Source organism: Numida meleagris, chromosome 5, assembly GCF_002078875.1.
Source record: "Numida meleagris isolate 19003 breed g44 Domestic line chromosome 5, NumMel1.0, whole genome shotgun sequence".
NCBI classification, from domain to species: Eukaryota; Metazoa; Chordata; class Aves; order Galliformes; family Numididae; genus Numida; species Numida meleagris.
The window spans coordinates 2,461,538-2,474,296 of record NC_034413.1 but is presented as its reverse complement, the minus strand read 5'-3'; the positions used below and the strand labels follow the sequence as shown (position 1 = coordinate 2,474,296).

At 43.4% G+C, this 12,759-nt stretch overlaps 2 protein-coding genes across 9 annotated transcripts in view; one reads left to right on the top strand and one right to left on the bottom strand.

The window, feature by feature from the left end:
* DOCK1 (dedicator of cytokinesis 1) overlaps positions 1–12,759 on the top strand; it is a 279,672-nt gene that overhangs the window by 103,504 nt on the left and 163,409 nt on the right. The gene's annotated exons all lie outside the window — the stretch shown is intronic.
* FAM196A (family with sequence similarity 196 member A) overlaps positions 1–12,759 on the bottom strand; it is a 45,085-nt gene that overhangs the window by 13,735 nt on the left and 18,591 nt on the right. For 3 of the 7 annotated variants that reach the window (XM_021400444.1, XM_021400442.1, XM_021400443.1), the window contains one exon: positions 6,492–10,146. The exons of 2 other annotated variants lie outside the window; for them this stretch is intronic. In XM_021400444.1, coding sequence (XP_021256119.1) covers positions 9,837–10,146 — 310 coding nt within the window. In that variant the 3' untranslated portion in view covers positions 6,492–9,836. 2 more of the 7 variants (XR_002439921.1, XM_021400446.1) reach the window with 2 other exon arrangements.

The following is a 12,759-nucleotide window of genomic DNA, read 5'->3' as shown; positions in this document are numbered from 1 at the left end:
GGGCATCCACAACCTCTCTGGGCAGCCTGTTCCAGCACCTCACCGCTCTCTCAATGGAAAACTTCCCCCTGATATCTTCCCTCCTTCCCATTCCTCCTTGTGCTATCACTATCTGCTTGTGTAAGAAGTTTATTTCCCTCCTGTTTGCAGTCTTCCTTTAAACATTGGAAGGCTGTAAAGAGGTTTCCCCTCAGCCTTGTCTTCTCCAGACTGAACAAGCCCAGCTTCTTCAGTCTGTTTTCAGATGAGGTGCTCCAGCCCTCTGATCATCTTTGTGGCCCTCCTCTGGACCTTCTCTAACAGCTCCCTGTCTTTCTTGTGTTGGGGGCCCCAGACCTGGACGCAGTACTGCAGATGGGGCCTCATGAGGGCAGAGTAGAAGGGGACAATCACTTTCCTTGCTCTGCTGGCCACCGCTGTTCTGATGCAGCCCAGGATACCGTCAGCCTTCTGGGCTGTAAGTGCAATCTGCTGGCTCATGTTCAGTTTTTCACCTACCAGGACCCCTAAGTCCTTCTCAGCAGGGCTGCTCCCAAGGAGCTCTTCTCCCAGTCTGTATACATACCTGGGATTATCCCAGCGCAAGTGCAAAACCTTGCACTTTGCTATGTTAAACCTCATTAGGTTCCTTGATAAGCTTTCAAGTTTATCGAGGTCCATCTGGATGGCATCCCTTCCTTCTGCTGTATCAGCTGCATCGTTTTGCTTGGTGTCATCAGCAAACTTGCTGAGGGTGTACTCAATCCCATCATCCATGTCACTGATAGAGATATTAAAAAGTACCGGTCCCAAGACCAACCCTTGGGGGACACTGCTCATCTCCAGCCTCCACCTGGACATACAGCCATTGACCACAACCCTCTGGCTGCGACCTTCCAACCAATTCCTTATCCACCAAATAGTCCACTCTTCCTATCTCCAATTTAGAGATAAGGATGAGGTGGGGGACCACGTTTACTGACCAGTTACTGACAGCACCATGCCTGTTGTAACAGTAACACTATAGTTGTCATGAACTCACTGAACATTTGTAGGCTGGTTGCTTATTTAGCAAAAGTTTGGAAAAGACTTCTTAAGATCCCCATGTCCAACCCCAACCCACCCCCACCATGCACACTGAGCATATCCCTTAGTGACACATCTCCGTGGTTCTTGAACACGCTGATCTTTAAAGGCACAGTAATCCCAGACATTCAAGTATTTAACAACATTTCTTAATTTGTGGTATGAAGCAGGCTCAACCTAATAAAAATGATACTTGGATATAAGTATTAAAAATGATTTGACTTCTGGATGCTCATTTTGAGACCCCGAGTTCTGGGCTGGCGTGTTCGGTGCTGCTTGCTTTTAGCCTCATTGCCATTCACCAACTACGCTGTTCACAATGATTTTTTCCTACTCCGATGTAATTTAGGATAAACTTTTCTTAAAGTGTCATTTTCCTTATGGAAAATGATGATTTTTCTTTCACACAACAGATGAAGTGACGCTGCCTTCTCTGAATTCCCCTTGCCTTAGATTTCTTCATAGGAAGCCCTCCCTGCCTGGCCTCCCAGTGCTTGGTTTCTGTAAGGCAGCATGATAGCTCTGCAGCCAATTCTGTGCTGCACAAGTGTCACGACAGTATGAATTCAATTACATATAAACGGAACTGCTTATAAAAAAATTCTGTTGTTTCTACCCCAGGGCTTTGGGCTTTTACTTGTTTTTATGTAATTATCTATGTAAACACTTGCACAGAATTCGTCTATCTCGTGCCAACAAAGATTTTACTATGAGAATAGTGGTTTTGCATGTAGATCTCATACAACGAGACTGGATTTTAAACGCAGACTTACGGGAAAAAAGAGCTGGTAAAGATGGTTATCCTCAGTGTTAAGTGCTGGAGCAATGTGTGAGCACTGTCTGGATACTGGGGTGAGGAGAGTGATGTTCTGGTTGCGCTGTGTGAGATGGAGTGTTTTGAATAGGCTCCTTTCTTGTCTCCCCTTAAAAATAATTTAATAAGGGTATTCCAGTTTGGAAGAGTTGAGGGCTACAGACCCGTCAACTTTTTCTTCATTGGCAAACTCCCAGATATTTTTCAGTATTTATTCAAGCCTGTAAAACGTGAAGTTTTTCCACAAAACAAAGATTCCTACAGAAAACATTTGTTTTCTTTTCGGAGAACTGAAAGTTGGCGTTGGTCTGCTTTAGAAGCAAAACAGAGCCCTTCACTCTGCACTGAGATGCCCAGGAGCCAGGAACTCCTGCCGGCGACGTGCTTTACTTCAAGAGTCATTCAGTGTTCAGCCTTGCAGCTCATTCTGCAGCTTTAATGCTGTGATTTTGGGACTGCTGCATCGGTTTAAGCATAAGAAGCATAATGTTTCATAACTTGCTTTAGTCTCTCCCTTTTTTTTCATCCTTTCTTACAGAAAAAATAGCAAGAGAAACAGAACAGCGGTAAGCACGGGGTGATTGATCATTAATTCATTTGAAAACCCATTTGAAAAAATAATCGTAGGGACATTTTTATCCCAATGATTTCATTGTGTAAATGTGCCCTGTTGGCTGGAGATGAAGGCTGTGTACCTAAAGTGGGCAGACTCCAGACTTGGCCTCCTGTGGAACTTGATGATCCTTGAGGTCCCTTCCAACCCAAGGCATTCCAGGATTTTTGTTTCTCTGATTTCTGTGATCAGAGCTCACCTGTGTGCCACTGCTGACACTGAGGCACGCTCGTGCTGCTTGGCAAGAGCTGTGGATGTTGAACAGCCAGTTCTTCCTTTTTCATATACACCAACAAAAAGTTATAATTCCTGAAGCTTCATTCCTTGACACCTTACATCTTGTACTTTGTCTTCCTATGGGTGCGTGCGGGTGGGCCTGGTTAGCCTCATGCGTTACATGATGCTGTATGGTCCAGATACTTGAGGAGGCATGGATGTAGGTTACTTGCAGTGCTGTGTCTGCGTCTAATTGGCTGAGTAACCTTGCGAAGGGTATCTGATCTCCACACTCAGCTTTTCACATGTGGTTGTTATCTCCATCCGTATTATATGCAGGAGGCTTTCATTTTATTTCGTTTCTTTCAGCATTCTTGGCAGAAACAGAACTTAACCTCAATTAACACTTCCAAGTATTAAAATATTATAATGAAGAGCAGCCATTTTGCTGACACAGACTGGCAGAAACTAATAACAGGCTGCGGTTTTCAGAGGAGCCTAAGGGAATTACACCTCCTAAATCCCTGTGAAATGCAGAATTTGGGCACCCGCTTGAGGCACCTTTTGGAAATACCAACTGTAACACATCAAAACCATCTTTGCATTTGAGTAAGTTTTTGCTGGTACAAATTATAGACTACATTGAGCTGAGAGAGGGAAGCTTAGAACTGCATATGCTGGGTTCCTTCCATTGTTTGGTAGGTAGCTAGTGAGAGAGCACTAATTCACGTGTCCTGAGCAACTATTAAAAACAAACAGAAAATCTCATCAAACAATTTGTGAGGATAGTTCTGTTACGTCTGGATGTCTTCCATTATCCTCAGGGATGCAGGGAATACTTCATATTAATTGAGTTACTTAATGGCACGATTTTACAGAAGTGGCTGTGCTTCAGAGTGCATTTATGCTCTGATGGGTATGCTCGTTAGATGATACTGATGCTCATCACGCTTTTATGTATTACTGCCAACAAGGAGGATAAACAGACTTCAAGGATTTTTTGTTGTTGTTGTTGATACTTTTATAAAAATATAGTGCAACAAATTAAGATAAGAAGGCAGCGGGCCTTCCAAGTTGTCCGAAGTGACAGCTCTGGGCAGCGCTGAATAGCTGAGGAAGTGTGGACCACCATTTTCCTTAAGTCTTTGTATGAACGGGTATTGTGTTTCCATGCGCTGCCTAGTCCTGCTGGGACAAGGTATAGCATATAGTTAAATACACTGATGTTACCTCTGTGCACAGAATAATGGTTTAAAAATCAATAGTCCAGTAGTGAACTTCTCAAAAGCGGTGTTTCCTATTGTAAAGCATTAATGCACTAATATGGCTAATTGTGCTTCAGGAGAGAATTATCTGTACTTAATATCAACATAATTTGGCTTTTGGCAGAGTATGATGACTTCACTGTGTTCTGAGTGTTGTAGTTGTCCTTACAACTTGAATAACCATGATCTGGCTACGCAAACTACTTGATATGCTTTGCAGATGAAAATATACCCTGCTTAGCCATAGAGTCTTAATCTAAACTAGGAAAGACTTGGACTTATGTTGGGTTGGAAAGCTTTCTCATTTAAACACACTTCTATCAGCAAAGTCATGTTTCTGCTGGAATAGTATCTGCTTCAGGTTCCCTTCAGAAGCTGCACCAGAGCTGCAGATTTATACAGATATGCAGATAATGCTCCTGGGATCAGCAGTAAGCTCATACAAAGGTGTTCTGTGACATCTGCCTGGTAGATCAGTAGAAAAACTGGCTTAGCCTTACTGTTGCTGTGTTTTCGTAACACTGAAAATCACCAATTAAGAGTTTCCATTTATAAATGATATTGGTGCAGCCAAAAAATAAAATAAAAAATCAAGAATAGCAGGCTCTTGGCAATTGACTTGATGCTTAAACTTTGTCGGCCTACATCTCGATTAATTGAATTTTTTTATTTTAGAGATGTGTCAGGTTTCTTTTTTTCTTCTTCCTCTGCTTTCACCTGGAGCTTTTTTTTTTTTTACTGTAATTTTTCACTTCTCAAGTAAAAGCCTTGAGAGTCAGTCCTAGGCATGTCTCCCAGCGAACACGGGTCTCTTAGTTGTATTTGAGCATCTGCTCACATACAGATCACAGAATCATACAATTGTTAAGGTTGGAAATGACCTCTCAGATCCTCAAGTTCAACCCCAGCCCATCCCCACTGTACCCACTGCCCATGTCCCTCAGTGCCACATCCCCACAGCTCTGAACACCTCCAGGGATGGTCTCCACACCACTCCCTGTGCAGCGTGTGCCACTGCATCACCATGCTTTCTGAGAAGAAATTTTTTGTAATATCCAACCTGAACCTCCCTGGTGCAACTTAAGGTCATCACCTCTGGTCCTATTGCTGTTACCTGAAGAGAATAGACCAACCCCCACCTCACTACAACTATGGAGAGTGATAAGGTCTCCCCTGAGCCTCCCCGTCTCCAGACTGAACAATCCCAGTTCCTTCAGCTGCTCCCCATAAGCCTTGTGCTCCTGACCCCTCACAGCTTCATCACCCTTCTTTGGGCACACTCCAGTGCCTCAAAGCCTTTGTTGTAATGAGGGGCCCAAAACCGAACACAGCGCTTGAAGTGCAACCAGACGTGACAAAGTAGGGGTTAGCCTCACCAGCAGTGTGGAAGCTCTTGGTATATTTAGAGCAGGTAGAAAAAAAGAGATGCTTTAGTGTGCCCTGGCTCAGGTTGGGTTACTTTGTGTTGAGTATAATTTCGTTTGCCATAGCTTGGATGTGCTACAGGTATGAGTAGAAGCCAGTCTTTCCCTGTAGCTCTGTGCAGAGTCGCCCAAAGGGCTGTGGCCATCCTGTGGCTCCAGTGCTCCCAGTGCTACACAGCGCCAGGCCAGTGCCTTGCTTAGCATGGCAGTGCGGGCTTGTGGTTGGGATCTGCCTTCACGGTGGCTCAGCTATCAGCACCTGGTCTGGGGACCATCAACACATCTGCAACACATGAGCTGTCAGTGCGCAGTTGCAGCCTGGAAGGCAAACTGTATCCTGGGCTGCCTCAGCAGAAGGGTGGCAGCAGGGCAGGGAGGGGATTGTCCCCCTCTGCTTTGTCCTCATGAGGCCCCAGCTGGAGTACTGCGTCCAGGCCCGGGGACCCAACACAAGCAGGACACGGAGCTGCTGGATTGGGTCCAGAGGAGAGCCATGAAGATGCTCAGAGGGCTGGAGCACCTCTCCTGTGGAAAAAGGCTGAGGGAGCTGGGGGTGTTCGGCCTGGCAAAGAGAAGGCTCCAGGGAGACCTCACTGCAGCCTTCTGGTGCAGGAAGGGAGGCCGGATTGCGGCCTGCTGCCTCTGGCTGCCATAGGAATGCTGGGGAAGGCCACCGTTATGCTGGGTACAGAGTTCTAACGTAAAACAAGCAAACAATAACAAACAAGGAAAACAAAGCAAAAGAAACCATGCCCAATTTCAGGAACTCATTTTTGAAAGCTGTTTTTAACTGACGGTAGAGGAGGAAAGTGGGAATCCTGTGGTAGTCAAATATCAGAATCATTTTCCACTTTTTTTTTTCTTAAATATGTATAGGTATTGATATTACAGGGCTCAGATTATTCATTTGGTCTCTCAAAGTACTTTGAAATGTACCGGAGCTCAATGGTGAGATTTTAGGCTGTTTCCAAGTCAGTAGTTTGTTGTTTTTTACTGGATCCTGACAGTTGGAAGCAGATGACTAATTTTCTTTTTGAGGTATTTGCACTGTGGGCGTATGGCATAACTCCCAAGACAGCAATTCAAGTGCTTTCACCCTGTAAATACATTTTTATATTATACTCAGGTTAGTCAGGGAGTGGAGAATTGTTGTTTTGGGTTTTTTTTGTTTTTTTTTTGTTTTTTTTTAATGAATGTATTTTAACAGGGCTGCCTTGTGATTAAAATAAAAAAAAGCCCAACACCTGAGAATCAAAAGAATTAAAGCTGTTTCAAGTGAAATCAGAAAACCTTGAAGGAACTAGAAGCTTTTGAGGTCTAGCTTATCTCTTGAATATCTCTGTGCCTCTGTCATGTCATCAAAAAATGAGAGGGATAATTGAAATGTCAGCTGTGCATTAATAATAGTTGAGGGGGTTTATTTGCTGGGGCTGAGCACTGCTGGCTGGGCACTCCGGCCAGTTGCTTCCTGTGGGTTACTGGGTGCGTGTCCCTCCAGCGCTGACACCGCGCTGAGGTCTGTGCCTCTGCCCCTTGCACTCTGCATCTCCCCTGTGTGATTTGCCTCAGACCTTCCTGTCATTATTCCATGCCCACAGCTTGTGCCTTCACACGTCCCTGCTGTGGGGTGGTCACTGAGCTCCCTGTGCTGTGGCCCGTGGTTGGCCCACGTGCAGAGACCATCACAGGCTTCATGCCAGTAGGCTCCACTCGGAGCAAAGGGAATTCCGCAGGTAGGAGCTAATCTCATTTTTACGGTGAATAACTATATTAAAACACAGCACTTCAGATGTTGCTTGACTCAGACTTTTAAATTAGGAAGGATACTAACATGCAGTGTTTCCATAAAGGAGGGAACACAGGAGAAATGAATCTCTGGTATTTTTTCATAATTTCAAAGCGACTGAGATTTCAGTGCAAGCTCAAATACTTGGTGTGCATTACATATATAAGCCGATGCCAGCTTACAGTACTGCTACCAGCCATACTGGATGCAAACCAAAGGCTTGTTTAAAATTCAGTGTATTACACAGCGGTGTAACATTAAAAAGACAGAGTACAATGGCCGGCTCGCGTTGTTGCTGTTTGTGTAGTGCTTGTGAGAAAGACGGGATCTTATGGAGAGGAAAAAACAGAAGGAAGGTCCTTGGAAGCACAAGAACTCTTTCTGTTTTGAGTTAAGTCTTTGCAGGTTCACAGTACTTGCTGGTTTTTTTCATTTCCCTAAATAACAGTAGTTTCAGATTTCACTGCAGTACAGCAGAATCGATAGAGAAGCAGTTCTGCACTTGCTTGAGCTTTGTGCACAGATGCTCAGCAAGGTCCCATCCCTAGAAATTTTCTCTGAGCTCATACAGATGACGGCGAAGTAAGCAAATCTCATTTACCAAAGAAATGACCAAAGTCGTGCCAGGTTGAGCTACTGTGGGGTGTAAATTGCCTTGTTAATGTCAAATACCTCTGCTCATCTCTGCAGTTTGCTCTTTCTGATGAATTATTACACCACACTCAGCTTCTATTTCATCTTCTTAGGGATAACCAAGAGGGAAAAAAGAAAGTACTGAACCCAATACAATATTCTGTTCTCTTCTAGTTTATTCGTGCAGCAAGTAACATGGTGAAAAAAATCCTCTATCGTCTTGCTGCACCAGTTTTATTAATAAAGAGAGCTGGGGGGTCGGAGGGGTTTCGGTGTCCTGCAGGAGAGCAGCTTTCCTTCACCTGCCCTGTGACACATCCAGGCCCTGTCCTACTGCTCAGTGGGAGGCAAAACCAGACAACCACAATGAACTTCTGCAGAAAATCTCTGATTTGTCCCCAGTTAAGTATTCTATTGACATGCTCATTTTCTAGTGTTTGCAGATAACGAGGGAGAATAGTTCAGTGACTGGGAAGAATAACCTAGTACTGGCTGCAGACAGTGAGTAGGTGTCCATGTTGGACTGTTCTGCATCTTTTAATTAATTTATTTATTTACTCAACTATCTTCTAAATGTCTCTGTATTTGCAAAGTCCAAAACGAAGCCACAAGAAGATTTGAAACAGCGTAACACCGTAGTTTCTTAAGGGGTGAGCTGAGAGCAGTACCCAGATGTTGTGATTGCAGAGAAAGCCAGCAGTGACACAGACATGGCAGGTGGGGCATGCACAGGGCTTTCCTAAGACCGAACTGCATTTTTATCTCTTAATTCTGGAACCTGGGTGGCCAGGAGGCTCGACAGTTTAAAAATAAAGCACCTCTCTTTGGGCAAACCTTCCTACTGGAATTGTCTGTAGTCAGAATGCATTTTTCTCCAATCAGGATGAAAGATAACCATAGCTCTGGGTAAAGCACGAAGGCTCACAAGTAGGTGTCAATTAGAAATCTGGGGATTAATCTCTCGGAGAACCGACAGCAGTGACAAATTTGACACGATAAAGCTCATTTTGTCTCATTCTTACATGACTGGATAGATCTGTGGCTCACTGCTCTCTCTCTGGATTCTGATACTACTGACATTCAAAATGCCGTTATTAAAGGATTATTCTAATTGTGTGAAGTGAAAACTGGTAATTCAGTACCTAAATAACATCCTCTTTTTAAGACTAATTTAGCTGAAAAACTCTCCTTGCAGGTATGTAATTTGGACAGCTCGGTGACAGTTGGAAAAGCTTCCCTTACGATCTGCAGTAATTCATATGGATATATTTAGCGAGAACGTTAGTCTGCTTACACTTTTTAAAATCATTCATTGTTAAGACTTGGCTAATTCCACATGTGACTTGCAGAAGTTTGTTCTGTGGCACTGGAGGCATTTGGTAGAAAGCCTGGAGCCTCATTTTTAACTTCAGAGCATGGAGAGCTGCAGAGCCCCGCTGAAATGGGGAGGTGAGGCGGCAAGCGAGACTTTGTCTTGTTCTAAAAACAGGGGGAGCAGCAACCAGATAGACATCACACCACTTTTGTGAATGTCTGAAATGCCCAGGCACAGTTGGGAAGAGCAGTAGTATGTGCAGCTGACAGCTGGTACATTCAGCAAAATGATGTATATGTTCTGAAACTCAAATATTCCCACTGTCATTTCTGGAGAAAACAGAGTAGAAGTGTTAAGCTTGAACAACTCTGTTAAAAAGGTATTTCTTTGGGTTTGTTGTTGTGGATTTTTTTTTTAGTTTTACGTCTGTCCTACATACTGAGTGTTCCTAACAGTTCATTTTTCATTTTCATTCATCAGTGTTTGCTTGATGAAAATCTCCTATGGCTGTATTTCTAAAGAAGGATGTTCAGTTGCCATAGGGCAGCTGTTATGGTCAGGCTACTTAATGCAGCGCTCCATAAGCACCCGTAGTGTCTGGGTATTCTGAAATGTCTGTGAACTGTTTGCCCTTGCTTTATATCCACCTTGACAATGTGATCTGAAGCTCTGATTATGAGCAACAGAATAGATTTGTTCCCACTCCTACCAAAAAATCCTATACAAAAAAAGAGTCCCATCAAGTTTGGAAGATCTGTGAAATGCGGCCATACTATACTGTGAAACACATGTCACGTGCCCTTGCAGATATAGCTTCAGATTGTTGTCAGTCATCTGATTCGGAAAGCGAAATGTGAGGTTACTCCTTGAATGACACTGGATCTTGTGATGGTCAGTCTTCTGTTTGTGTTCATTTGGAGTTACGGAGAATTTGAAGTGCGAGGGCTTAAGGATGGTCGTGTGGGCTGGCAGCAGGCATTGAAACAGTCTCCTCTGGGAAATATGCAGCTTTGACCTATGAGGAAATTTGTCCCGTGAGCAGTCGAGCTGTGAGCTGTGTCAGCATGCAGCACAGTGCTCTGCCTCGTTTGCCATGGGGAAAGGCTGCACTGCTGCTCTACAGCTGCAGCACCAGCTTACTCACTGTGAGGGCAGGAAAATGGACTTCTCTGGGGTTCTGGTACTTATCTGGCTGTCAGGGAAAGCTAAGTGAACATCTGAGTGATGAGCTGTAACAAGGAAATGAGCACAGAGCAGGGGGGAGAGAACCTGTAATGCATGCAAAGAATTAGCCTTAAAACTCCAGTAGCAAACTAACATCGGGAGAGTCTGAAGTTTTCATGGAATGCACTTTGAATATGTTTCAAAGTTGATAGTGATACCTGCCCACCTTTTGGCCAGTGATAAAAGTTTAGCTCTTCATAATTAGAATTAGCTGCATACTTAAAAAAGAGAGGGAGTAGTGACATGACTGCCTGTAAGAAAAGGAGGAGGGCTGATGTTGGGACTAGGAAGCACAAACTGCTCCTCCCTGTGAATTTGCACTGCAGTAATAGAATGCTTCACTTTAAGACTTTGTTGATCGTGGAAATAGCAGGTAAAAATGATTTCATATATATATATAAATCACTTCTTATATATATTTCTAATATATATGTATTCAAATGTTGAAAACTACTGTCTTGAATCACAAGATCCACAAAGCGCCGATTTGTCAGAAATTATTTCTTTTCCTTGACTATGGAAAATGCATCTGAAGAGCTTTTGTGTCTCTGCCATAGCAAGGTGAATTGCTACAATCTCCAAGACGTCGTGGTCCATCTAGCTCAGGAAAGCTCAATAAACAGCGCCAACTCTGAACTATGACAAATGCAGTGATGCTAAAGAGATCAGAAAGAAATTTAGGAGATGGTCTCAGGGAGAGTAACAGCCAGAGTGGAGCTGACAGCTCCAGTGGACAAACAGAACAGATGTATGTGAAGATCTTCAGGTGAAGCAGCATCTACTCACCACAGTTCTACATTCCAAAGGGCTGCTGCTATTGCGTCCTGAAACTTGGCTACGTTAACATGGTGCACAATATGATGTAATTAGTGCACCACAGATAAAGCTGGCTGCATTCTTTCTAGTTTCCCTATCTTTGCGTGCAGTGCAGCCGTTGCCTTCTTTGAAGCTTATCAGCAGATTGCTTTCCTCCATTTCCAGGTTTTCTCTTGGAAACAATTTTCTTAAACTTTACCCGTGCTATGTTTGTAATTGAAAAAGCGAAATGAAACCAAAGAGGTTAAAAAAAAAAAATCCCAAACAAAACCATGTCATATCACTTCAGCAGCCAGCGCATTACTTCCAACGGCTGTGCTTTTCAGAGGTTGTATATTTGTAAGCTTTTTGAGCTTACCGTTCTCCTTAGGTGAAATAAAGAACTCGCCTGTAAGAGTATTGGCGTGTGCGTAGGTGGATTGAGTTAGACAGCAGAGGTTGTTACTGCCTTTATTTGCTCTCTCCCCTCGTCTGAGCTGAATAGCCAGGCTGTGCTTGGAGTGCCTTCTGAAAAGGGAGAAAAGCAAACAAACTGGGCAATAATTGCTTTGGCTATCTGACTTTCATTTTTCATTGTTCTTGACTCAGGATAAGTTTATGTTCAGCTCTTGTGATCCTGAGGGTGATTGCTTTCAGTATTTGTTAGAACAGAAGTATTGGGGTAAGGGTGCTGTTTTTCTGCACTGGATGAAGCCCTCCTCTCCTCTTTGCTCTAACATCCATGCAAACACACACGGTTTTGCTTTGCTTTTCTGCTTAGAAATGATAATAGGACACCCAGATATCCTGTATTCATTGGAAGGATGCATGCAATGACATTTAAAATCCATCCATAAGATCATATTCTTTCAAAGCCTCTTCGAATGAGCTCTCTGAACTGCTGGTGTTGTCTGGGACTGCTGCTTTCATGTTTCTTGAGAGCTCTTTACATTCCTGAACCACCGTGTACTAACAAATGAATACAAATGATTTTGAAGCAGGTTCGTTTAACTCTTGTCTAATATGTAGCATTTGGCCTGGTGGAGTCAAAACACTGCGGCTCATTTTTGTATGGCAAATTGAGTACTTTGTTTATTAAAATTACTGATTTATTGCATAACGAGAAGGGCCTTGATTACTGTTCCTTCTCACAGTAAGGATTTAAGGGATAGGTCATTGGTGTTCTCCAGATGCAAGATATTTTCAGTTATCTGTTCATCTTCGGAATACTTCTCTTGTTGCATATTTCATGTGCAGTACCATCATCAGCCAGGTTTTGAAATTAGTGCCCTGTATTTTGCTTTCACTCCCCTTGACTTAGTGCAGCTTCATACAAGTAAACAGAGCAGAATTTTGGCTTGCTTAATTGAATGCACTGTATCTGAATACACGCTTGTCTATAGCTGTTAGAGATTGCTAACAGTTTACTCAAAGATAAAACAAACATAATTCAGAGCAAATAACTTGTTTTGGGTCTTGAAGCTGCACAGTGCATCACGTAATAGTCAGCACTTTTCCCCCCACCTGGAGCTGGAAGCCTGAATGGAAGCTGTAGCTCTGCTACTTCTGTTTGTGCATGACTTAAACCAAAGGTTGTTTAATGCCCTTG